This window comes from Ailuropoda melanoleuca, chromosome 5 (assembly GCF_002007445.2).
Source record: "Ailuropoda melanoleuca isolate Jingjing chromosome 5, ASM200744v2, whole genome shotgun sequence".
NCBI lineage: Eukaryota > Metazoa > Chordata > Mammalia > Carnivora > Ursidae > Ailuropoda > Ailuropoda melanoleuca.
In genome coordinates this window covers 20,719,929-20,746,047 of record NC_048222.1, presented here as the reverse complement: position 1 = coordinate 20,746,047, position 26,119 = coordinate 20,719,929, and the positions used below count along the sequence as shown (strand labels likewise).

The following is a 26,119-nucleotide window of genomic DNA, read 5'->3' as shown; positions in this document are numbered from 1 at the left end:
GTGCTTCTGAGCAACTGCCTGTAAATTAGAAGTTCCTTCAACTCCCTCCTCAATTTTGATTAATTTGCTGGAGTGACTCACAGAACTCGGGGAGATATTTATGTTTGCCAGTTTATTAAAGGCCATGATTAAGGGTACAGATGAACAGCTGGATGAAGAGATACATAGGGTGAAGTTTGGCGGGGGCTCCTGAGTGCAGTTGCTTCTCTCTCTGTGGAGGTGGGGTGCATTACCCTCCTAGTGTGGATGCGTTCAACCTGGAAGTTCTCTGAACCTTGCATTATTAGGATTTTATGGAGGTTTCCTCACACAGGCATGATCAATTATTAATTCCATTTCTAGGCTCTCTCCTCTCCTTAGGCACCAGGGTGGCTCAGTCAGTTAAGCATCTGCCTTTGGCTCGGATCATGATCTTGGGGTCCTAGGATTGAGCCCCACATCAAGCTCCCTGCTCATCGGGGAGTATGCTTCTCCCTTTCCCTCTGCCTGCTGCTCTCCCTGCTTATGCTCTCTCTCTCTGTCAAATAAATAAAATCTTAAAGAAAAAGAAAAAATGCAATCCTAAGGGGTCCTGTATTGTATGATGCCATTTATATAACATTCTTGAAATTCTAAAATTATGGGAGTGGAGCACGAACTTACCAGTTACCATGGGTGATGGGCGTGGTCAGGGGAGGTGAGCATGGCTGTGAAAGGGCAGCTTGAAGGCTCCTCGTGTTGGAATGTTCTGTGTTTTGAATGTATCAGTGTCAGTAGCCTGGTGTGATCTTGGTGCTGTAGTTTTGCCAGATGTTATCATTGGGGGAAATTGGGCAAAGAGTGCATGGGTTTTCTCTGTAGTATTTATTATAACTGTTTATAAATCTATAATATCTCAAAATTAAAAACTGAATTTTAAAAATCACCTTAAAAGCTAATTCCTCTAGAGCGCTGGGTTGTCTTCTAGCCATTTGTATATTTGACAGTCATTTACTCATTTAGTAAGTTCCTACTTTTTGCCAAATTCACTGCTAGTTTCTGAAAGTGCAAAGAGTGAAGGCAAGTCTGGATATAAATATTTGGGATTCAGAAGCATCTAAGTGGTGGGATACGACCTGGGGAGGATATTATAGCTTCAGAGAGTGTCAGGGCCGTACTTACTTCACTCTATTGTGTTGAATTCCAGACTGTGAGTTTGAGTAGATGGCCATCATTCCATCACTTTTTTATTCTTTTATCCATCATCTGTTCAGCTTTATATCCCCAGTACTTGCCTTTGTAGTGGGATATATGGTGCACTAATGCAAATATGCTGGATGCCTGATTGACTGCATGAATATGATGGGGTTTGGGATATGCTTTCCCCCAAATATGGCCCCTTGGCATATTGAAAATCTTAAGCTGAAGGAATTTGAAAAAATGACAGAAGCAAGAAGGTCATTCTGCTTCTCCCCACCTTCTCTGAAAGCAGGAGATAAATCTCCCATATGAAAGGTACCCTCCCTAAACTAGGAGGAAAGAATGCATTATTATCACCAGGGAGGGAATCTGGGGCCGAGAAATCTGTACAAACCTTGTTAAACTAACCCCCTTACCTCCTTAGTTACTTCATCATTTACTACCCCTCACCCTTCACAAATTGATTGTTTCTTTGTCTATAAGATATAAAAGCTTCCTGCTCTGGTCCTGCTTTGGGTCTTGATTCTCCTGTGAAGGCTCCCATGTACATTGTAAACATTTAACAAAATTTGCATCTTTTTCTCCTGTTCATCTGTCTTTGTCACTTTACTTTTCAAACCCTGCCATAGACCCTAATAGGGTCAAGGAAAACTTTTTATTTCCCTACAAATGCTTTAGTTTTTATGAGGACAATAAGCTTTATGACCTAACAAAAGAATTGGATAGGGAGATGCAAAATTAATTTTTTTAGATTATGGGTTGTGTCTTTTCACAGTATGATGGACAGCTACTGATTGGTGGACTCAAAATTTAGCAAACCCACAAAAATCTACATCTCAAAGAACACATTTCTGATATAATCCTTGTGATAGCTCATGGGGGATTTTCGGGAGAACCTTGACAGAATATCGACAACGATTAACTGATTCTCCGCAACAAACCGCATTTCTCCTCTTCCCTGTTACAGAAGCTTGGTGTGTAAAAGCAAGGGGGGAGGGAATTTAGATGGAGTTAATTTCTTGCTATGCTCTTACAGTAGTTTTTCTAGGATAAGGCACACACACACATATAAAAATAAAGATAGTGTGTTATATGTATAGTTTCTTAGCTGCTTTATCTATTTTGTGATCATTGTCCGATGTAAAAAAAAAATTTAATAACTGTTTCCTATCACATCATTTGCACTGTTAAAAGATAATCAGATGCACATTAAACTTTCTAAGAGTTTATTTGAGCAAATATAGATTCGAATTAGGCAATGCCAAACAAAATAGTTAGGAGCACTCCGTGGACAGGAGTTTGGGGAGAGGCTTTTACAGAGAAAAGGTGGAAACAAAGTAAGGAAATTATTGATTGGCTACAGCTTAACGCCTAGACGGCTGTTTGTGATAGGTTGTCCTTATATTTTGATATTGTAACCTTGAGGCATTTGTGGGCTTAGATTTTGGTTTGCTTATGTAGGCTGCCATGACATTAGAGCCACCTCGGTCTAATAGCCTCTTTTTAAAATTAATTTAACAGTACCATGCTTTATTTCACCAGCTTCTTAGAATTGGACGCTTAAGCTTTTTCCAAGTAGGGATACTCAGTTTCTTGTTTTGCCCTGTTCAGTTGTTCAGAGGCAGTACACTTTTGCCATCTCTCTAAAAAGACAAGGACACCATGTCTAACAGACTAAATCTCCAGCAGTAAATATTTGAAACAGCTTTTGTTTTTTCCCATTTATAAGGTAGGTCATCTACTGGTATGATGTTTTTTTGACAGTAACTTTGATTTCTGGGAGAAAGCCTTATGCTCCTCTTTCAGAAAATTAACATTGATTTTTTTGGATTTTATTAAATTATTTTAATTCCATATAGTTAACATACAGTGTTATATTAGTTTCAGGTGTACAATATAGTGATTTAACTATTCTATACATTACTTGGTGCTCATCATGGGAAGGGTCCTCTTACTCCCCTTCACCTATTTCACCCAACTCCCCACTCACCCTCCCTCTGGTAACCATCACTTTGTTCTCTATAGTTAAGAGTCTGGTTCTTGGTTTGTTTCTCCGTCTCTCCTTTTTTTCTTTTGTTCTTTGCTTGTTTTGTTTCTTAATTCCACATATGAGTGAAATCATCTGGTTTTTGTCTTTTCTAACTTATTTTGCTTAGCATTATACTCTAGCTCCATCCATGTTGTTGCAAATGGTAAGATTTTATTATTTTTTATGGCTGAATATTATTCCTGTGTGTGTGTGTATTACATCTTTATCCATTTATCTATTGATGGACACTTGGGATGGTTCCATAATTTGGCTGTTGTAAATAATGCTGCAGTAAACATAGGGGTACATGTATCCTTTCAAATTCGTGTTCTTGTTTTATTTGGGTAAATACCCAGTAGTTCAGTTACTAGATTGTAGGGTTGTTCTATTCTTAACTTTTTGAGGAATCTACATACTGTTTTCCACAGTGGCTGCACCAGTTTGCATTTCCACCAACAGTGCAAGAGGGTTCTTTTTTCTCCACATTCTCACCAACACTTGCTGTTTCTTATGTTTTTGATTTTAGCCATTCTGACAGGTGTAACGCAATACCTCATGCATTTCCCTGATGATGAGTGATGTTGAGCATCTTTTCATGTATCTGTTGGCCATCTGGATGTCTTCTTTGGACAAATGTCTGTTCCTGTCTTCTGCCCATTTTTAAATTGGATTATTTGGGTTTTTTTTTTTTTTTTGTGTGTGTGTTGAGTTGTATCAGTTCTTTATATATCCTGGATACTAACCCTTTATCATATATGTCATTTGCAAATATCTTCTCCCATTCAGTAGGTTGTCTCTTAATTTTGTTGTTTATTTCCTTTGCTGTGCAGAAACTTTTTATTTTGATATAGTCCCAATAGTTTATTTTTGCTTTTGTTTCCCTTGCCTCAGGAGACTTATCTAGGAAGATGTTGCTAAGGTTGGTGTAAAAAAAAAATTACTGCCTGTACTGTCTCCTAAGATTTTTATGTTGTCACATCTCACATTTAGGTCTTTAATTCATTTTGGGTTTATTTTTGTGTATGATGTTAAGAAAGTGGTCCAGTTTCGTTCTTTTTCATGTAGCTCTCCAATTTTCCCAACACCATTTGTTGAAGAGACTCCTTTTTCCCATTGCATGTTCTTTCCTGCTTTGTCAAAGATTAATCGACCATAAAATTGTGAGTTTGTTTCTGGGTTTTCTGTCCTGTTCTATTGGTCTGTGTCTGTGTTTGTGCCATTGCCATACTGTCTTGATTACTATAGCTGTGTAGTATAACTTGAAATCTGGAAGTGTGTTACCTCCAGATTTGTTTTTCTTCTTCAAGATTGTTTTGGCTGTTCTAAAATCTAAAATAATTTAAGTATGTAATGCCCACTCTGCTGAAGTATTTGTTTACTACTCTGCGGGTGTTTGTGCTTTCTTTGTGTGAAGGAAAATACAAGTGGGATCGTGGAAAGAGCGCTAGGTGACAAGTAAAGGAGAAAGAAGGCCTGGTCTGTAGTTCTCCTGGTGTCTGCAGGGAAGATGTCTCTGGGCCTCACTTTTCGTATCCGTTAAATGCTATACTTGGTCTAGCTCATCTTTAAGTTCCCTCTGACTTTACATTTTTAGGTTTCTTTTTAAATTTCAATACATGCTTAACTAAGCACAGAGACAACCATCCTTTCAAATGTTGGAAAAGCTGTGGAAGAGTGAAGCCCAAGGTTAAATGGGAAACCAGGCTTCTGAGCTCCTCCTCTTTGCAACTTTGTACTTTTTGAAGCGAATTCTTGGAACTAAAACACAGACATATATTCTAGTCTAAGTGAAAAATATTTCCAAATCTTAGTATGTTAACATCTCCATTATACAGAGATTAATTTTCTACCCATGTCATTGTTTTGGTGCCAAGGTCTGGGAATTAAAAGCCTATAAGGAATAAAAAACTGGCCATTTCAATCTTCCTGCACTAAAACCAGGCACTTTATTCCTTAGGTCTGCACTCATTCTTATGGATACTTAGCATTTAGTTCTAATGAGCTTAATTATTTTACTTCTTTGATAGCTTACAACAGAGTGAAAGCCTCAAACTCGAGAGGTTGGCAGAGCTATTAGTACTGTTAGAATAGCGGTAGAGGTTCTGTTGACCAGCTGAAATCAAAGAGGCAAAAAATTTAAAACACTAGAAAAACTGTATGATTGCAAAGAGTAGCAGTGGCTTTTCCTAAAGGATGAGAGTTGTTATTGAGAAAAGTTTAAATTTTGTGTATAGCCTTCGTTAAAGCGTATAGTAACATTTCACAGTATTTCAGTACTAGTGGTTCTCCAAGTTTTGCTGACATAGAATCACCCAGAAGCCTTGTTAAAGTTCAGACTGCTGGCCCTGCCCCACAGTCTCTATTTCTAGGATCAGGGGTGGGGTCTGAGAATCCCTTACTCACAGTTTCTTTATTGATATTGATGTCGCTGGTCCTGGGACCACACTTTGAGAACTGTCTTATGCAAAAGCATTTTAATGTTGTTTAAAATAATAAATTTAAATTTCTTGGAAAAATTAACTTATGTGTAAAGCTCATTCCTTATTAAATAGTTATTTCTGAAATATCTTGATTTTGTATCCTACCTCCTGTAGCTCCCTCCTTGGATAGGAATTGAGAGCTTAAGGCATAGGATTTTTGTTTTTCTTCCCTCTGTGCCGTTCTCTGCTTTGAGAGTCTGTTGTCAGTTCCTCAATGTAGAGAAACTCCAAATATTTGTGAGTTTCCATTTTTGAATTCATTTGTTTCTACTTTCTTCCTTATTCTTAATTTTATTTGGTTGTCTTTTTACTATTGGAACCCAAAACTTACTTTTACATTTTTCACATTATTAATATGTTTAATGGCATTTTATCTGAGCACAGGTCATAAAATTCTCTCTCACACGTTCACACACGCGCACACACACACACCAAAATTGAGGAGGTTATAACACTTTGGTACAAAAGTAAGTTTTTCTCCCTCCCTCTGTCTTGCTCTTGCCAGTATCATAACATTCCGGCAGTCCTTATTATTCATGGATTATTCATGGATTCTGTATGTGTGAATTTGCCCAATTGCTAACGTGCGTTTGTAACCTCGAACACTAGGGGTCTTTCATAGTCATTTGAGGACATGCACAGAGTATTAAAACTTGGATGCACCTATGTTTCCACCTGGGGTCCAACAAGGCAATGCTCTCTGCCTTCTTATTTCAATGCTTGCTGTAAACACGTGTCCTTTTTGCCGTCTATTTAGTGCCATGTTTTTCAGATTTCTCTGTTGTGGATGATTTTTGCTGTTTAAAGTGATCCCCAAGAGTGGTGCTGAAGTGCTCGCTCATGCTTCCAAGCTCAAGAAGGCTGTGATGTGCCTAATGGAGAAAGTACGTGTGTTAGATAGCTTCATTCAGCCCTGAGTTATGGTGCTGTGGGTTGTGAGTTCAATGTTAGTGAATCAACAGTAATATTAAATAGAGTGTCTTTTAACAGAAACACACATAAAACAAGATTATGTATTGATCAGTTGACAAAAATGTGAACAGAGGCTCATAGGAAGCTAACTCTGTATTTCCCCTAGGAGCCAGTGGTTCAGTATTCGCTAATCTAGTGTTCTCAGAGATGTTATAGATCATAACTACCGTGAATAATGAGAATGGTCTGTGTATAAATGATTTTCATTTTTTTCTATTTCATATGTATTTTGCAATTTCAATTAATTGTTTCCATGCACTAGCTAATCCTTGCAAGTTACGAAGCGTATAGAGATATGCAGAACTATATTTTTTACAGGACAATGTTAGTGGAGAGCACAATATAATCTGGACTGATTGGGGCTGATTGGGGCTGATGGAACCCTCATAAATGGGCCTGAATTTCACTCTTCTGCCATCTTGCCACTATATTCAGAATATGATTTATTAGCATGCACATAACAGCCTTCTGTGAAGTCAGAAAGAATGTTGTTTGATTTCCGTCCTTTTAAATGGCTTGCTAAGTGAATGTCAGTGCTGTGCTTTGCTTTTAACTACTTTATCATTGGGTGTGCTGTGGGGAGAGGGTAGCACAGTGGAAATGTCACTGCGAGTTAATGAATAGTGTCTTTTCTCAGCAGAACAGTAATAGAGAAATCTATAGCATGGATAATCCTAATGGGGTTCACTCCTTTTGACTTGGAAAAACATTCCTTTTTTTTTTTTTTTAAAAGGACAAAAACATTGTCCCTGTCCTCCAGTTGCTTAAGATCTAGTAGATGGACTAGCTGCTCTTGGATGCGTTCAGTGAGTGTTTTATGTGCAGTGGGGAACAGAGGAGAGATGGCTCACTTGGGTTTGGGCAAGTATGAAGGATATAAGACATGGTTTCACAGAGACACCATCTCTGGAATTATGCAGCATGTCAATGGGAAGGTGTGTTTTGGTCTGAAAAGAAAATTACCAAGGAACTCATCAGGACTGTCTGTTGGAAAAAGCAAGGAAGGCCGTTATTTCCCAGGAGAGGGCTGGTAATGGAAGTGGTGGGGACTGACTGGAACTGGAAGAGCCAGAAGGCCTGGACTTCAGTCCTGATGCTGCCGTTTGGCGCGTTCCATTTTCAGTTAGTATGTGTGACTTTGGACAAACCAGTTTATGTTTTTTTGTAATGTTGTCCTGAGAACAAAATGAAACAGATAATAAAAAGAAGAAAGAAAACCCGTCAGAGAGGAGGCGATGTTCTGTCACCATTTGCAGGTGGAGACATATTTCAGGCTAGTAGCACCTACTTAATGATTGTGGAACTGAGAACCCACAGAGCCTTCGTGTGCTATAATTTACTCTTTCCTCCACTACAGCCCAGACTCCAGGATTTTGAATGCAGCAACTTTATTTAGAGAATCTTAGAAAAATCAGTTTATTTAGAATATTGAGGAGAAAATAATTTTTAACCTGGAGGCTATTTCTTCTATGTATTTCCAATTGCCGAAAATAGTTTTTAATATGCAGTCTAAGTGAGTTGATTTAGAACGGGTTTTAATTTTACTTGCCATAGCCATTCCACTTGCTAAATTATTTCTGAGTGAAAATTTTATTCTTTTTCATTAGCTGAGTACCTTTCAATTTTAAAACTGTGTGTACATGTACATTAGTAAGGTTATTATACAGTTATCTTAAATGAGGAAGTTAGTGGATAATTATTCTGTCATTCTCCGTATGTGGAATATGGAGAACCACAGTATATACCTTTCATTAAAAATAAAAATAAATGATAACTAGGAGTTTGGTTCAAGTTGAGAGTTTTGATGTTTTGATGTTTCACTTGAGTTTGGGATGCTAGGGAGCATAAAGGATGAGTTGGAACATTTGTTTAATAGTATGTTTGTGTTTTATATTTTACGTGCATCAAGAGGAACTTTTTCCCTGGCATATTGAGGAAAGGTTCATTCATACTAATGGATACAGTTTATGTGATCTTAATTTTAACTGATGATACTTTTCTTAAGTGAAAAATAGTACAAGAGTGGTTGGGAATCTCCCTGCAATTCCAAATATGGTGATATCTTTAGACATTTATTAACCAGTCTTCAATTTTGCAACGTCTTTGGTCTGCCGTCATTCCCTCATGCGATTGTTTAATTACAGATTTTAACCTTTTGACTTAGGACAACAAAACTCATTTCTCTTGGAACAGAGTGCTGTATTTTTCCATTTGTTTTTGTGTCCATAACAAGATACTTTTCTCTTGAGTACCCTCATTCTTGAATAATTAAGAAGCTTCCAGTGTGACAGAACATTTTTAGATCTCTCATTCTTGAAGACATGGCATTTATTAGCAAAGAATGGTACTGATAGTCATTTCTCAACTAAATTTATAGTGATGAAAAGACATCTCTTCTGAATGGGAGCATTTGTATATTCAGATAATGACTGTTTTAAAATTGCTTTTCCTGCTCCCCCCCCCCGACTTAATTTTAATAAAAGACATTATCTACACAAAAGGTAACTATTACAAAAGAAAACTGAAGCGTCAAGGGATTTCTCAGGCTCTCTGATCTGTGTGCCCTGGCACCATCTCTCATCAGGCTTGCCCTCTATATGCAGCTGCCAAGTTTTCTTGCATAATTGTCTTGACAAGTGGTATACTCGTTAATATTGCAACTGGGCCTTTGCCAGTCCGTGGAAGCCATGTGCCCCAGGCAGCCAAGTCCAGTGCCAATTTCTTGCTGGTGGCTTTAATCCATGCCTTAAATACATTGTTGAAACCAATGATGGATAAATAAATAGTCACTTAAAATAAGAAGTACTTTCATTTATCCATGCAAGATAAGAGCATTTTTGAAAGCTAAGGGGCCGCTGGTGTTTCTGAGCTGTAGACCTTCTTGTATGCTGGCACAACAGCTTCCTGCCTTGGAGGCTTTCCTTTTGTTGCTTACATGCTCCAGAGTCCATCAGAAAAACACATCTTGGTGAATTCTTAGAAGAGATTATTCACTTTGTTCTCTTCAGTGCTGTTAAAGTGCCCAAGGTAGGAAAGCGACGTTGTTGTTATCAGGGCCTATAGTCATTTCTAGGAATTAGGCACACCAGATGCCCTGCAAAATAATTGTGTCTAAATGGACAAAAGTCAAGGAAAGAGTATGGGATGCTCTCAGTACAACTCTGTGTTAAAATGTTCTCCTAGGCATTTCATTTTATTGCAGATTAATGTTTTCAAATATACAGCGTCCATTTGAGCCTATATTGGCTATTTTCCAGTGGGAGAGAACGTACATGTCCACAGGTTATTGCTGCTAGGTTCATTTGGCATGAAAACTGAGTATTTCTATTTTAAGCATCCAGGTTATTTATATGGACTTCAACTCAGCAAGCAGGAGATACATTTTTGTGGTGCCCAGTTATTTCCAGAATTTGTAGAAACTGTATCTTTTGCTCTTCTGCACATCAAAGCTGGACTCTTGGTTTTCTTATTCTTTGTGTATTGCACAGAACCCCTCCCAGAATAACCTTCTTCGTTATTCTGCAAGGTAGAGCTATGTTGATAGCGTGCCCTTGTCTCTCATGACTGACTTCATTTGCATGTGGCCTTTTTCTTGATAGTCTCGCTCTCAGGAGGAAAGAGCTCTGGCTGGGGTGACCAAGACCTGGGTGTGTGCAGTTTAATTTGTAAGACTTTTGTCCTATTTGACAAAATTTCAACTGTGTTCTTGCCTTCTGTAACAATTTTGAGAGAGAGAGGCCACACACACATAACTTTTATGAGAGCACATTGTTATAATTGTTCTATTTTATTATGAGGTGCTTTTGTTCATCTCTTACTGGGCCTCATTTATAAGGTAAACTTTATCACAGGTACGTATGCATAGGAAACAACAGGATGTATAGGGTTTGTTACTATCCGCAGTTTTAGTCATCCAGTGGGTGTCTCGGAACATATCCCCCATGAATAAAGGGGGACTAGTATATATGCATTTTACTTAGGAATGATTATTTATGTAAGACAGCAGAGGTAACCAGAGAAGTATTTTCTGAACAGTTTATTTCTACTTACATCAGCAGTACAAGCTTACGAACGAAAAGCTGAACTGGCAGAAAAATGAAATTTTGTTGTTCCTAGTTAACTGGTTCATACAGCCTTACTTTTCAACTTACTGTGAAAAGTAATGTTTTTGATGTTACTTTCTCCTAACCCAGCACTGGGACATCTTTAATGGAGCCTGGTGACCAAAGAATTTTATGCCCTTGATAACCTTAAAGGCAAAAACTGCCAGTTATTTTTCCAGCAAAAGATGGGTTACTTGGACATAAAAGAGAATTGCAATCCCGGGACGAACAAGCTCTGGCCACACTGAAGGCAGGTCTGGGGAACAAGTGAGAGGCAGGTTTTTTTCAAGGAGAAAAAGAGGAAGTTGGGAAGGCACATATGAAGGAAAAGTCCCTTGGAGCAAACTGAGAGTTCTATGTATGGTGGCTTCTCCTTGGCTGAGCTGTTGCCTGGGGGATGGGGAAAGGGTCTCTTCCTTCGGCTTCCTTCCATGTGCAACGTCAAGTCTCTCCTTGGGTCTGCAATTGATTAAATAAGAGTGGTAGGGCTCCCCTGCCGAAACCTCCCGACTTTGTTTAAGTGAGTTTCCCATTATTACACACATTTAAAAAATAGAATAAAACTGCATGCTTGCTGTAGTTAATAGATTCCTCAGGTTCCACAGCTTTCAGCACAAGAACTGTACAGTACAAGAACTCAGCCTTAAAAATGCTATTTACGCAGTTGCTAATGCTTGAAATGAGGTCGATGCATCAACACTACAAATGCTTGGTCCTGACTTGGGACCACAGTAATGTTCGAAACTGGACCTTCAAAGAAGACGCTGAAGGAAACCATGGCGCTAATGAAAAGATTATGTCACACTTTTCTTCTTATGCCAGAAGTTGATCACCCACCCAGAAGAGTAATAAGTTGAATAAATGCTGAATTTGATAATGTCGTACCTCCTATACATTCCTTGAATGGTGAGGAAATTGCTGGAATTCAGGCCAGCACGAGGAGAGTAGTGCTGATGATGGTGACATCGTGAACGCACATGTGCTAATGCGATTGATAATAAGAATACATATTTGGTTTAGTCCATGTTCCCCACACATAGCTCCTAAAACCCTTGTAGTTTCTAGTTGTAATTGTAACCCATAGGAGCATCTTTTGTTACAGTATTTAGTTTTGTTCCCAGTACCAGAAAAAGTTCCAGGGCCGTAAGGTGACGTGGGTGTCTTTTGTTACTCATATAATAAACCCTTTTCTAGCACAGCCGAGTTTATATGAATAAAGTGATGTTCAGCAAGCCCCTAGGTAACCTGAGGATGGGGCTGATTGCCAAGGGAACCAGCTAGACCTTTGAGGAGGGAGAGGGGCTGGAAATTGAGCTCAGCCACCATGACAGTTGATTTAATCAGTCCGGCCTATGGAATGAATCCTCCATAAAAGCCCCAAAGGGCGTGTTGCGAGAGCGTCAGAGTTGCTGCTCACGTGGAGGGTGGTGTGCCCAGAGAGCGCACGGAAGCTCCACCCTCCTTCCCACACATCTTGCCCTTGGTGTCGCTTCTATCTGGCTGTTTCTGGAGTTATATATTTTTATAATAAGCCGGTAATATAGTAAGTAAATGGTTTTCCAGAGTTCTGCTCTAGCAAACTAATTAAATCTCTGATGTATGGCTAGTCATCACCTGGATTAGTGATCGGCATTTAAAGCGTGGCGAGAGGGCAGTCTGGTGCTGAGCTCTTAACGCGTGCTGCTCTCTTCTGTCTCCTGGTAGATAGTGTCAGATTCGGTAAATTGTGGGACACCCAGTGGGTGTCTGCAGAGAATTGGAGAAGTGCTTGGTGGTGTCGGAGAACACGCCTCACAGCAGGTAAAAAACCCCATGAGTGCTGTGGTGAAAGCTGTGTCACGAGTTAATTCGTGGCCTTGGAACAGTGAGTGATAACAGCAAGCAAGGGGGCACTCAGTTGAGGAGAGCCCGCCAGGACAGAAACCCCTGTTAGAGAGACAGGAGATTGGAACAAGCCTTTTTAACTTCCATGTGTCAGGGCTGGCCCATCATCAGATGGCCGGATTGAGGCTGATGATTACCAGGAGGATAGTAATACTGCTGTACTTTTCTGAGATCCTCTGACCTCCCCATACAATGACCTGCATGTGAAGCATAGATATTAGCTTAGTTTGAGCTAAGTTTTAGTGAAAATTTTCTTTAGAAATATGGGTTGGTTTTTTTTTTTACTAAAATATAGTGTAATATTTTAGCTTTAACATGTATTAAAGACCTCATTAATGTGTATAATTGAAAAGCATTTGTTTGGTATAGGATATGATATCATTTTCCCAGATAGTCTGACTATCTCCGTGATTGGCATTGTGATTGTGACAGTTGATTTATACCTAGGGAGAGGAAATCGGAAAGGCAGAGAAGTTGTTACATGCCAAGCATTCCACCTGCATTTTTATAAAAATAATTGCTCCGCTGGTCAGTGTAATTAATTAATGGTCTATGGCCATGTTACATTTATCCTGGCATTTCTTTTTGATATAAGTGGGTTTAACACAGGCCTTTAAGATGGCTAGAGCTCAACTCAACAGATATTTTTAAAACAACAACTTCTTATAATCATAGTTCAACTCTTTCAAAATAAGAAAGTTTATTTTTTTTAAAGATTATTTTTTTAAAAGATTTTATTTATTTAAGAGAGAAAGAGCACAAGCAGGGGGAGTGGTAGGCAGAAGGAGGAGAAGGAGAAGCAGGCTCCCCACTGAGCAGGGAGCCTGATGCCAGCTCAATCCCAGGGTCCTGGGATCATGACTTGAGCAGAAGGAGGTGCCCCTCAAAATAAGAAAGTTAAATTAACAATGTAATAGATGTCTCTTTAGAAAGTTTAGAAATACAAAAATACAAAATAGAAAATAAGGACCAGGTATTATACCTATTAAATCTTGTTTAGTTCCTAGAGTATGCATGTATTTATAGGTAGATGATGTATTTGCATAGTTAGATCATATCATACATACAATTTTATATCCTATTTATCACTTTATAAGCATATGGTTATATCATTAAAACTCTTTGAAACCGTTACACTTTATGAGTGCATAATATTTTATTGTATGGTTCTATAATTTACTTAATCACTCCCTTGTTGGGATGTTTATGTTGTTTCTAATTTTTTTGTATTATAAATCCTATTGTAATGAAACTTCTTGTGTTTATCTTCTGTCTTCATTTACATTACTTCCTTGTGATAAATTCCTAGAAGGGTAATTACCCTGTCAAAGGGTATGAACAGTTTTAAATCTCTCAGGAGTGCTGAATTGTTTTCTAGAAAGGTTGCACCAGTAACACTCTCACTAGTACCATAGAGAGCTGCCTGTTTAGAGACTTTTTTCTTTGTATTCATACTACTCAGCAGGAACATAAGCACACCCTTTGCCTTGCCCTTTTATGAGTAAAAGTTAATAGAAGTTGGTCATTTCCCTACCATTATTTAGTGGAGTAAAATGTACAAACTGCGTGTTGACTGAACCACGATTCATATTTCTTGGTAGAAAATGTTTAAGTATTGCATCTGGAGGCTAATGGTATGTGCCTGATCTTTTTCATATGGTCATGACCATATGTGAGTTATGTTTGCTTACCGTGGCCCTTTCTGGTAAGCCAATTGTGCTTTGGAGAAATTACCAGTCTGGCAGACTTAATGCACTGCTTAGTTTCTTTTACATACAAGACCGAGGGAGATTGAAAGGAAAGACTGTTTAAACCATTACAAAATTCATTCATTCTAACAACAAACATTTACTTGGTGTTTTGCTGGTTCTAGTCACTTGAGCTAGATTTATAGTGGTAAAGAAAGCTTACAGTGTTCTCATGTGGCCTGTTGAACGACCAAAAGAATCCAAATATAATCTGTGACCATATAACAGGATACCTTATGTACCTTTTAATTTTTATTTATTAATTTAACTTAATTTCATTTTTAAAATAAAAATTATATATACTCAAGGTTATACAGTATAACGATTTGATACACACACATATATATGAAATGATTTCTACAGTCAAGCTAATTCACTATCATTTCCTCACATAGTTACCATTTCTTTGTGTCTAATGAGAAGTATCTGAAATCTACTGTCTTAGTGAATTTCCAATATTCAGTACAGTATTGTAAACTGTAGTTGTTGTCAGGCCGTACATTAGATGTCTAGACTTACTCATCTTACAGACTCCAACTTTGTAGCTTTTCACCAACATCTTTCCATTTCCCCCTCCTCTGCATTCCTGGTAACTACCTTTCTACTCTTTATGCTTCTGTGTACTTGGTTCTTTTAAATTCCACATTATAGGTGAGATCTTAAGTGGCTTAAGAGTAGAATGAACATCTACCTGGGAATTAGGCCGCTGGGTTATCACCTCTGACTGATTGATTGGCTGCACGTCTTTGGGAGTCTAGCTAATCTGTGACTTGGCTTCTTTATCTGCAAAATATGAATGTTGGGCTTAATGATTTCTGTGATCCTTTCTAGTTATCAAAATGTTTAAATTTTTCTGCAGATTGAATATTATCTCTGTCTATAAGCTGAAATCCATGTACTATTTCAGAAGCTTAGTTTGTATACTAAAATATAATCTTGGGAATCAGTTTTGATTGTTTTGGGTATGGAATTTTCATTTTTCTTATATGAAGGTCTAGATCTGCCCTGTCCAATATGGTATCTACTAGTCGTATGTGACCAATTTAAATTAGAATAAAGTTAAAGAAAATGAAAATGAAATCCCTCAATCGCATTGGGCAATACTTAGTAACCATATGTGGCTGGTGTCTACCATATTTGACAGTGTGGATATAGGATGTTGCTGTCATTGCAGAAAGTTCTGTTGGATGACATGGGCCATTGTTTTTTGGTCAGAATAAGCTCTGTTTTGGTAAATAAGGATAACATTTGTATCAAAAAGGTCTGGGAAAAGTGATCCAGTATCTGTTTAAGATGTAGTGCTTAGTGTACGCTAGGACTTCTTTAACCCCTCATTTTGTTCCAATGTCAGTTTTTCAAGATGTCTGCTCTGTCCTAGTTGGAACATAGAACTATGTACATTGATTTTGACACTTGAAGAAAATGAACTTTAGCCTCACTTCCCTAAGGATTTCACAGTGTTAAAATGTCACTATATAATTTTGCTTTAAAAATAATTTTTTTTAGAGTTTCAGTTTGGGATGATAAAAATGGTCCAAGGATAGATGGTGGTGATGTTGCACAACAGTGTGAATGTACCAAATGCCACTGAACTGTGCACTTAAAAATGACGAACTTTATGTTATGTATGTTTTAACTGCACAAAAACCAGTTTGCTCTGATTAGAAGGAAAATGAGTGTCCGGGTAGTATCAAAATAAAGTTGTGAGTATATTGTATTTCTGCTTCAGGAGGAAGAGTAGAGGGTTTAATTCTGTCACATCTGTCCCAGTCTGGGTTTGCCAGGAAGCAAATTCTGAGATGAAGATTAGCGTGCAGGATACTTATTAATTATGTGGTGTTGCTCTTGACATCAGCACCTGTGGGGGACTGGGAAGAAGCAGGATTAGGCAGAGGGGGAAGTTGAGCTTCAGCACAGTCTCAGTGAAGATCTCAGCCACCTGCATGGGGGCCTTTCAGCCAGCCTTGTCCTGAAACATACCGCTCGATGTAATGGATGCAGGCTGCCCCTGGAAGGGTGTGTGATTTTGGGCAAGTCTCTTTCTTTAGGTGAGGCTATCTTTGAAGTTTTTATTTATTTATTTAAGTAATCTCTCCAACCAACGTGGGGTTCGAACTCATGACCCCGAGATCATGAGTCCCATGTTCGTCCGACTGAGCCGGCCAGGCACCCCTAGGTGAAGCTATCTTTAAAAGAGGCTGAAATCTGAGGAGCATCTGAGTGGATGCTGAGTCCTCCATTCTTGAGGGCGGATTTGGGTGGTGCAGCACAGTTACTTATGGTCATACCAACATCAAGCCAGAAGTCTGTTTTCTAATCCACATTTCTGGACTGTGTAAATAGAGGACCAGAAAGTAAGGGAAAAAGGGCTCTTGTGGTGCTAGGTACCAATAACCAAGAACATAAGAAAGAGCAGGCGCCACTCAGATTTTTCAATTCTTTTTCTGATTTGGGTTAATTATTTGTAATTGTTTATTTTTTCTTATAAAATTATATGATAACTATAAGTAAATGTCCTTTAGTGTGACATAGTTTTTTATGTCCTCTGATCTTTAATTAGTCAAAATAGCTTAAAATACTGTATGTTTGCATAACTTGGGATGACCAAAGAAGGAAGGAAAATATGGGATGAATTAGTCCATACTGTACAGTGGGAGCAACCATCCCCTTATCTTCACAGGTACCATCATCAACAAACAATAGCAGTGAGTACCTTTTATCGGGCTCTGAGGCACTCACTCTGAAGCCAGCAGAGTGATTTTGCCTCCTTCCGACTTTTATGGGGAAATGTATCAAAAGAAAGTCAGCACGAACTTACCTGAATAGCCGTTTAAAAAGAGTCTGGCCCATTGCAGACATCTCAAAATGTCCTCGTAAGTAATAAAGAAAAAAAGTTCATTGCAGTTTTTAGTAGTGTCGACTATCTCTAGCATATTATTTGTAAGTCATGATAGGGTGAGAGGTACATAGAGTTCTTTATGTATTTAATGCATGACATTTTTATATTCATTTTATAGAACTACAACTTTGTACCACTGGCTAAAGAAACTCTTATTTACACCTTTGTTTTTTGTGCCCTTTTTGCCTCCATCTTATTTGTCTTTCAGTGGCTTAAAGTAGAAAGATCATGGGATTTTAAAGTTAGAGACAAGGATTTGAGGCCCCTTATTTGCTACTTTTATTCATGGGAATTACATCATTTGAGAACCAGTATTTCTTTTTCTGTGAATTGTGACTAATAATTGTGTGTACCTTAGTAGGTGTTATTGGAATCAGTAATAAGATGCATGTGAAATTATTTTATAAAATGTAAAGCACTCTTATTATGGTGTATATTTTTCAAAAGCTCATATTGATTTCTTGATAAAAGAGCTGTACTATTGCTCATATAGGCGATTCTGACTTTAACATGATTGGCTGGTCTAAAGATAGGCCTAACATTCAGTTAAGAAGGTTCTGGGGGCTCAAGAGATTAGGGTGAAGTAGGTTAAAATGGAGGGTGTGCCAGGAAGATAGATTATCTGGTACTAAGTAGTATTCAGATCAGTATGCTTATCTCCACCAGCTACCACAACCCTTGTTTGGTGACTTTCTTGGATTTGTATAGAATGTTTATTAATTTTTACTTATTTATTTTTTTAAATCAATAACCTTTAAGGCTGTCTAGAAAAATCTTCTAGTAACTGCTCTCTGCTGTTAGGTCATTCCTGGATAACAGGTCACCAATTAATATACTTCCTTTTGGCTGACTCCTGACTTTCCAGTAACCACATCAGCCAGTCATCCTTGTTCCTCTAGTGTTTCCCTGCACATTCTGAATTTACACTTTCTTTAAATCTGTTTCCTTTTTCCTTTACACTTTCTTTAAATCCGTTTCCGTTTTCCTTTTCAAATTTCTCATATTTCTCTGGATTTTTATTTTCTGCAGATAACTCTTAAATGGATTCCTCTTAATTTCATGCATAATGCCCTCCCCTGACCCTACTATCTAATATTCATAACTTTCATCCTAAACTATAGCATTCTTCTTTGAAAAAAAAATCGCATTTACTTGGTGAATGTTGAGATCATACAGAATTTTTTTCTTTATAAATCTAAAGCTTTCCTTGGGAGATTAGGACCATCTATTACAAGTTCCCTCAGCTTCCCTTCCTTTAGTTTCAGAAGTTTTAAATATTTTTATTTGTTCTTTCTTTGGTATCCTCCTTCATTTTTACATTCCGTTCATTTCTGACCCATTATAATCTGATTTCTGTCCTCACCCAGCCATTGAAATTGCCCTACTGATGGTCATCTTGTCAAATGGTTCTTTACTTTGCCGCCTACCTAACCTCTTTGTTATGTTTTATCCTGTTGACTAATTTTTTTCCCCAGCCTTTCCTGTTTTTCCTCTTTCACTTCTTCCCTCCTCTTTCATCCAGTATCAGGTGAAGTGCTAGACTCTGGGTATAGGAAGAATTACGTGAGAGAGGGTGGTGGCGTATGCTTTACCCTGAAGAACCACATAGTCTAGGGGCACCTGGGTGGCTCAGTCGGTTAAGCGTCTGCCTTCGACTTGGGTCTTGATCCCAGGTTCCTGGGATTGAGCCCCACATCAGGGTTCCTGCTCAGTGGAGAGCCTGCTTCTCCCTTTCCCTCTGCTGCTCTCCCTGCTTGTGTTCTCTCTCTCTCTGTTAAATAAATATATAAAATCTTAAAAAAAAAAAAAAAAGAACCACATAGTCTAACAACAAGACCAACAAATAGTAATAATACAGCCTGCTAAGGATTGCACATACAGTGACATTTAGGTTCAGAAAAGACCTGCTTTCCATCTAGAAACTCTCTGCCCCTAGCTTTGTGATATTGTACCCTTTGGTTCTTTTCGGGCTTACTCTTTATATACCCTTCTCTTAAATAGGGTAATTTCCACGAGTCTGGTCTTTTGCCCATTTATATTTTTGCTCTTACCTGCTCATGGATTATCATATACCTTTATAATGTTAACTCTTAACTCTATACACATAATTTTCAAGGCCTACATTTCTAGCATTAATCTCTCACTTCATGTTCAAACCCAGACCTCAGACTGATCCCTAGAAATTATAACATGGCTATCTTCGGTCGTATTTAACTTTAACCTATCCAAAGCTGTTTCCCTCTCCAACCACAAATACATATATGAAAATCATTTGAACAAACAAACAAAAGTCATCCTGTGTTTCCTGTCTCATGAATAACTTTACTGTTTTCTCTGTTATGTGGTCTCTAGAAGTCTCTGTGTCATTTTTAACTCTTGATTCAACTCATCTTTTACGTATGAGGCATTGAGTTAAGTATATTATGAACAGGATCTAGTTTAATTCTTTTACTCTGAGGTAGGTATTGTTTTCTATGTTTTTATACATGAGAAACTTGAGAATCAGAAAGGTCAAACCCCGTGTCCAAGAGTAATACACGGCACCTGAGTGGCTGACTTAGGGTCAAACCCACGTGGCTATCTCTGCAAAGTGTGGTCTTGCGCCCTTTGTATTGTGTTATCTCCTCTCACAGTTGGGCTCACTGTGTCTTCTGTACCAATATTAGCACATTTAACATCCACATTTATACTTTTGTTACTTTCATTGGTTCTATAATCTGCATATATTTGTGACTAGGAAGATATTCTTAAGAGTGTGGAAGAACTTTTCAGTGAATTAAGCTAAAACGGGCTCAGCAAACTTTTTCTGTAAAGAACAAGATAGTAAGTGTTTTAGGTCTTTGTGAGCTGTACGGTCTCTGTGGCAACTACTTAGCTCTGCCTTTGCGGTAGAGAAGCTACCACAGACAATATAAAAATGAATGGGCATTGCTGCATTCCAACAAAACTTTATTTACAAAAACAGGACATGGGAGATTTGGCTTACCAGTTCTTGGTTACATAGTATTTCATTTCTACTATCTAAACTAATGGGTTTTATTTGATTTATTAGTTTATTCATTCACATATTCATTTGTGCATTTAAAATGCATTTATGTATAATCTAAATTGCTCAGGTAAGAGAGAAGCTAAAAGAGGTAATTAAAGAGGTGTAATTTGAATTTAACAGTTGGGAACTATTGCTTGAGAAGTGCTTGAGTTGGTCAGAGTTCTGAACTTTGTCCATGGAGAGGTGTATGAGTTTGTGCAAGTTGCATGATCTCTTTGAGTCTTAGTTTCTTTGTAAAGTGGTAGGAACAGTGCTTACCTCACAGCGTTGTTGAAAGTGTGAGATGGAAGCCCACCATATCAATAGAGGTATGAGTGCCATTGGTAGTGTCATTTTCCTTGGTCTCCTGTGTTTTCCACATGAACTGTTTGTTTGTTTCTTTCTTTCACTAAAGATTTTATTTATTTGCAAGAGAGAGCACGAGTTGGGGGGTAGGGAGAGGCAGAGGGAGAAGCAGTCTCCCTGCTGAGCAGGGCTCCATCCCAGGACCCCGGGGTCATGACCTGAGCTGAAGGCAGATGGTTAACCGACTGAGCCACCCAGATGCCCGGAACTGTTTCTTATAGAGAAATTTAAGAGACAAAAAGAATGGAATCTCCTTCTCAAATGGAAGTGGGAAAGCTATCATAATCATTATTCTCTCTCTGTAATAGATGACAATAGGAAAAAAAAAACCCACATAATTGTTTTGGGTGGGGAGAAATGATAGTGGTCAATATATGTCAGGGCTGAGCAGATAAAAAGTCTGGAAAGGAAGACAAGAAAATTAAACTTTTCTCAGTAAACTAAGGCTGGGCGAGGAGAACAAAGAAGGGACATGAGGATGGGGCACATATGTGGAAACAGGACCTAGAAGTGGGTTTGGATGTGTGAAGGGCTGGGAACCGAGAAGGAAAAGGTACTCAGCAATCCATGAACAACTGCACCATTAGCAGTGTCCCCAGAATTCTGAACTTTGCATAACAGCATATGGCTTTGGAGGGAGGAGATGCTTTCTTGTGTCTGGCCAAGGGCGTTGAGCTTGGTAGCTAACAACCTAACAGTGTGACTTTGCACTAAAATGTAGAAGGTGGCACGTTCATATTTAAAATTCATATCTATTGCATTGACAAGCCACTGAACACCGTAGATGGGAAGACAGATTTCCGCTGAAGTTCAGCCAAAAACACTTTTTGTGAAACAACTGACAAAATAGTGCCGTAAAGGAATAAATCCAGGGAGTTCCTGGGCATCTTCTCTCATGATGGCAGTCTCCTGCACAGGTGCTGTGCACAGACTTCTAATAAGCAATGACACATATACACGATAACTTAACTTGTAGCTAGATAGTTTCAGTCACACTTTTGAATCCGGGGCACTGTGCTGCCTGGGTACATACTCGCTGTGGTTTTGATGTCACTTGAAACAATAGAATTGCCTCCTAATGCAGTTTAGTATCAAGAAGGTAGGTATTTTCTTAGTATGGTTATAGGGCCCCCGAAGTGAAATAACCACATGGTTGTATGCTTTAAAGTAGCCCAATAGATAAAAAATTCCAATATTTTGAAGATGATTTGGGTGATTTAAGTTCATAATAATTTTTTTTTTTTCCAAACAAAGGGATGAAATAGCTAAAGATTTTCATTACTGAGACCCCTGAGTCAGTTTAAAACTTGTTTCTGTGACCATGGGGAATGAACACTACATTAGTGGTCCAGAATCTTCCACCGTTGTCTTAACTCTTCCAGTACTCTAGAGTTCAGTCAGCTATACCTGGATCTTTGTCACCTGATCTGTGACATGAACAGCCTGTATCAGATGACTGTGAAAGGGACTTTCCACTGTGAAATTTGATGCTCTTCTTAAATTAATTAATGTGGTGCTCTTCTGAAATTCTAGACATTTTTTAAAAAGATTGTATTTATTTGAGAGAGAGCAAGAGAGAGCACAAGTGGTGGGGTGTGGGGCGTGGAGGGAGAGGGAGAAGCAGGCTCTTAGCAGGGAGCCCTCGCTGGGCTGATCCCAGGATCCCAGGCTCCCAGGTTCCCGGGATCCCAGGATTATGAGCTGAGCCAAAGGCAGATGCTTAACTGACTGAGCCACTCAGGCATCCCACATTCTAGGAGGATTTTTAAAAAAGATCTGGTCTGTACTCTGTCTTCGGGCTACTCTGTATCCCTTCCCAAGTAAGTGTAGCCCCGTTCCTGGTTTACTGTAGGCGCATAATAGAAACTTGTTTTTTTAGAAAACAAAAATATAATGGTGGGATGCTGCATTGGTATTTAGTTTAAATGACACGACCAGATGTGAGGATAGAAAAGATTCGCATTTTATAAAAATAACTTCAGCCGTCCGTTCGTATAGTCTATCACTTTGTGTAATACTTAATTAAGTTGTTCATTTTTAAAATTTATTTTTAATTTTTTTATTTTCAGATTTTTATTATTAGAGAGTGAACAAGCACAAGTGGGGGGGCAGAGGGAGAGGGAGAAGCAGGCTCCCCACTGAAGAGGGAGCCCGATGCTGCTAGATCTCAGGACACCAGGATCATGGCCTGAGCGGAAGGTGGATGCTTAACCTACTGAGCCACCCAGGCACCTGGGTTTTTCATTTTTATTTTTTCATTTTTATAAATATTAAATAAAAATAATCAACATCCAAAGTGGTGTATTTTATTTGAAACATTCAAAAAAGTTAATGTAGTAACAGTTTTGTAACATTATGTAATAACATTTTATAATATAGTGGAATAATGCAGAAGTCACGTCTGTCAAAGGTAAGCAGAACTTTGTAGTTAAGGAGGATGACAGGCAGAAACGTGCAGGATTCCTGTCTCAAATATCCTCTCTTCGGCTGTATGTAGTCATGTGTTTCTTCTAATAAATGATACATTGTTAGGGTCAACCAAGCCTTGTCCTTTAGATGATCCCTCTAAACTTTTTGGTTTTAGAATGTAGTCCAAATAAAAAACAAATTGTCACATTTAAAGTTTTATTCAAACTGAGGGATTCAGGATGCGACATGATGTGATAAAGGAAGTTTTCTACAAACCCACGGAAGGCCAGCTAGAGAGTAGGGATCTAAGAGTGGTGTTCAAGGTTCTTTGGATTTAGAGCAGTACCTATTAAGCCTCTGCCAGCAGATTTCCTTAATGGGATCTTCTGTCTGTGTGGAGGAGGCAATGGGGGAAACAGATGTCAGTAGGACAATGGGAGGCTGGGAAGAGACACAGAGGATGGGTTTACTTTTTAGAGTGAAGCTTGACTTGTGCTTTGCATGTGTGCTCTTTCCAGAATCTGTGAAAGAAGGTTCTACAATGGTTTGCTCGGCTCTCAGGAGAGTTGCCCACATGCATGTTTACCTGGTGAGGAAGGCCAGTAGTGTCTCCAAAGGTCATCATCATCACCAGGCCTTGGGCTTGAGACCTCCTGCTTCAGAGTTTGCTGCCCAAGGAGCTCCAGGTGGCGCGGTGGAGGTACTGGGCAAATCCTACCCTCGGGATGACTACAGCAACCTCTCCCGGAAAGTCCTCTCCAGGGTCGGCAGGAATCTGCACAACCAGCAGCATCACCCGCTCTGGCTGATCAAGGAGAGGGTGAAGGAGCACTTCTACAAGCAGTACGTGGGCCGCTTTGGGACTCCGCTGTTCTCGGTCTATGATGACCTTTCTCCAGTGGTCACCACCTGGCAGAACTTTGACAGCTTGCTCATCCCAGCTGACCACCCCAGCCGGAAGAAGGGAGACAATTATTACCTGAATGGGACTCACATGCTGCGAGCTCACACGTCCGCGCACCAGTATGACCTGCTGCACGCCGGGCTGGATGCCTTCCTGGTGGTGGGCGATGTCTACCGGCGCGACCAGGTTGACTCCCAGCACTACCCAGTGTTCCACCAGCTGGAGGGCGTCCGACTCTTCTCTAAGCACGAGGTGAGTCTTGAGACGGTTCTTACCATTGATAGACAGCATGGACATTCTTGTTGAGGTCACTAACGTTTATCTCAGTGAAACCAGTTGTCCTTGATCTCATTTTGCCTTTACGAATTATACATCCTTGATGGTTTCCTTTGTACCGGCCGAGCCTCAATATTTTTTGATGATTTGCTGTGTTAGTACCTACAGAAATGAGTGGGCCTTTGTTTTCCCTCGTCTGACCTTGGTCTTTCCATACTGACCTGCCTTTCTTTGGGTTTCTTCATATGAATGAATAGTCAGTGGCTCAAATTTATCCTCGGTCCAGGATGGTGAAGGTACAATGCTGCACCCTATGGTTAGGTTATTCTAGTTCTCAGTTAGTAAAAATTAATTAGGTATTCATGCTATTAGAGATTAATGAATTTCTTAAACAGTAGAGGGGACTGGCAGTTTTATTGGCTTAGATTGGAAACTGTGTTCTGTTCCCAAACGCTTCCCTTATCTTTCCTTCCTTCCACGTTTGTAGGTGTTTTACATCTTGTTTTTCTTTGTGAGTTGTCTTAGTTGTTGCTATTCCTGAAGTATATGTTTGGATGCTTAGAGATTTTTGATCAGGAAATCTGATATTCTGGTTATTCTCAAAAGCACCCAACACCTTGCATGTTTGTGAGCTGGTATTATAATATACCGATTTCCTTTTTTTTTTTTTGGCAAATTGTAAAAATCCTTAAAAGCTTGAGTCTGTTTCCTAAAAACCCACCATACCATTTGTCTTTCATTCATATGTTGTTAAATCTCTGTTTTTATGTAAGAAACAAATGGAATCAAATGAGGCACAGGAAATATTTCACTTTACCCCTTTTGCGCTTCTTCCACACATGTTCACCAAAACAGGAGGAACAGTTCCCTTCTGTGAACAGACGCTAAATGGGTTGTTGGACATGGAAAGGAATAGTATATGATCCCTAGGCTATGAAGGAGCCATTGTTTTGTTGTATTAAGTGAGTCACGTTGTATAGGCAACTTTTTGCCTCAGGATGTGCTGTTTTCCTGTGAGTCTGTGATCCTACGGCAGTAGGTTAGCTTTACACGAAAAGGCCATCCACGCTTGATCGCAGAGCGGCTTACATGAGCATTCTTACTAGGAATAGCTGACTAGTTTCTAAGTTAGGATTAACACTATTAATAAGGGTATGGGTTTATTAGGAAACGAAAAGGAAACAAACATAGACAGGTCAAAGTCTAGGAAATACGAGCAAGTGATAGAATGTCAGTGCAGTTAGTGTGCCGATGTGCTGGAGGAGATGTATGCTAGTAATATGGTGTCGGGTCCCAGCAGCCGGCAGGGGCTCAGCGTAGCTAACCTCATTAAAAACATGAGAAAGGAAAGTGCTCGCTGATTTGTAAGCCTGAATGCCATGAAAGTGGCAGTGAAAGCTTTGACACTAGCATTTTAATGGAGGAAAATCCAGGCTACAGGAAGAGGGATAGGAAACTAATCTTTATCTTGTTTCATACTTGTTTGTGGTCCAGTCCAATTTAGTCAACAGCAGACATGGCTAATCTAGACTGATAATGTTACCGTATATTCTGCCTTATCATTAAAAAAATTATATATACACACACACACATATATAACTAGTAATATAGTTTGATGGGGAATTCCATGTTCATTGCTTCATTTATTCCTCGTAATAAAACTCTTGTGAGATCAGTTGTTTCCACTTCAACCATGAGGATTCTGAGGTCCCCAAAGGTTGCCCAAGGTTATCCACCCCGTTGGTGGCAGGGCTGAAACTTGAACTCAGGTCTTCCGAGTTCATTGCCCATTCTGCTCTGTTGCTTTTCAGGGAGCTGCTTTGTAAGTGGGACCTGCTTATGACCCAAGTGGACTGTTAGTTT

The 26,119-nt window shown here is 39.1% G+C and overlaps 1 protein-coding gene across 15 annotated transcripts in view; it reads left to right on the top strand.

The window, feature by feature from the left end:
• Window positions 1-26,119, top strand: part of FARS2 (phenylalanyl-tRNA synthetase 2, mitochondrial) — a 558,277-nt gene that overhangs the window by 112,919 nt on the left and 419,239 nt on the right. For all 15 annotated transcript variants that reach the window (XM_034660369.1, XM_034660378.1, XM_034660377.1 and 12 more), the window contains one exon: window positions 23,595-24,232. In XM_034660369.1, coding sequence (XP_034516260.1) covers window positions 23,618-24,232 — 615 coding nt within the window. In that variant the 5' untranslated portion in view covers window positions 23,595-23,617. The remainder of the gene's footprint in view (window positions 1-23,594; window positions 24,233-26,119) is intronic.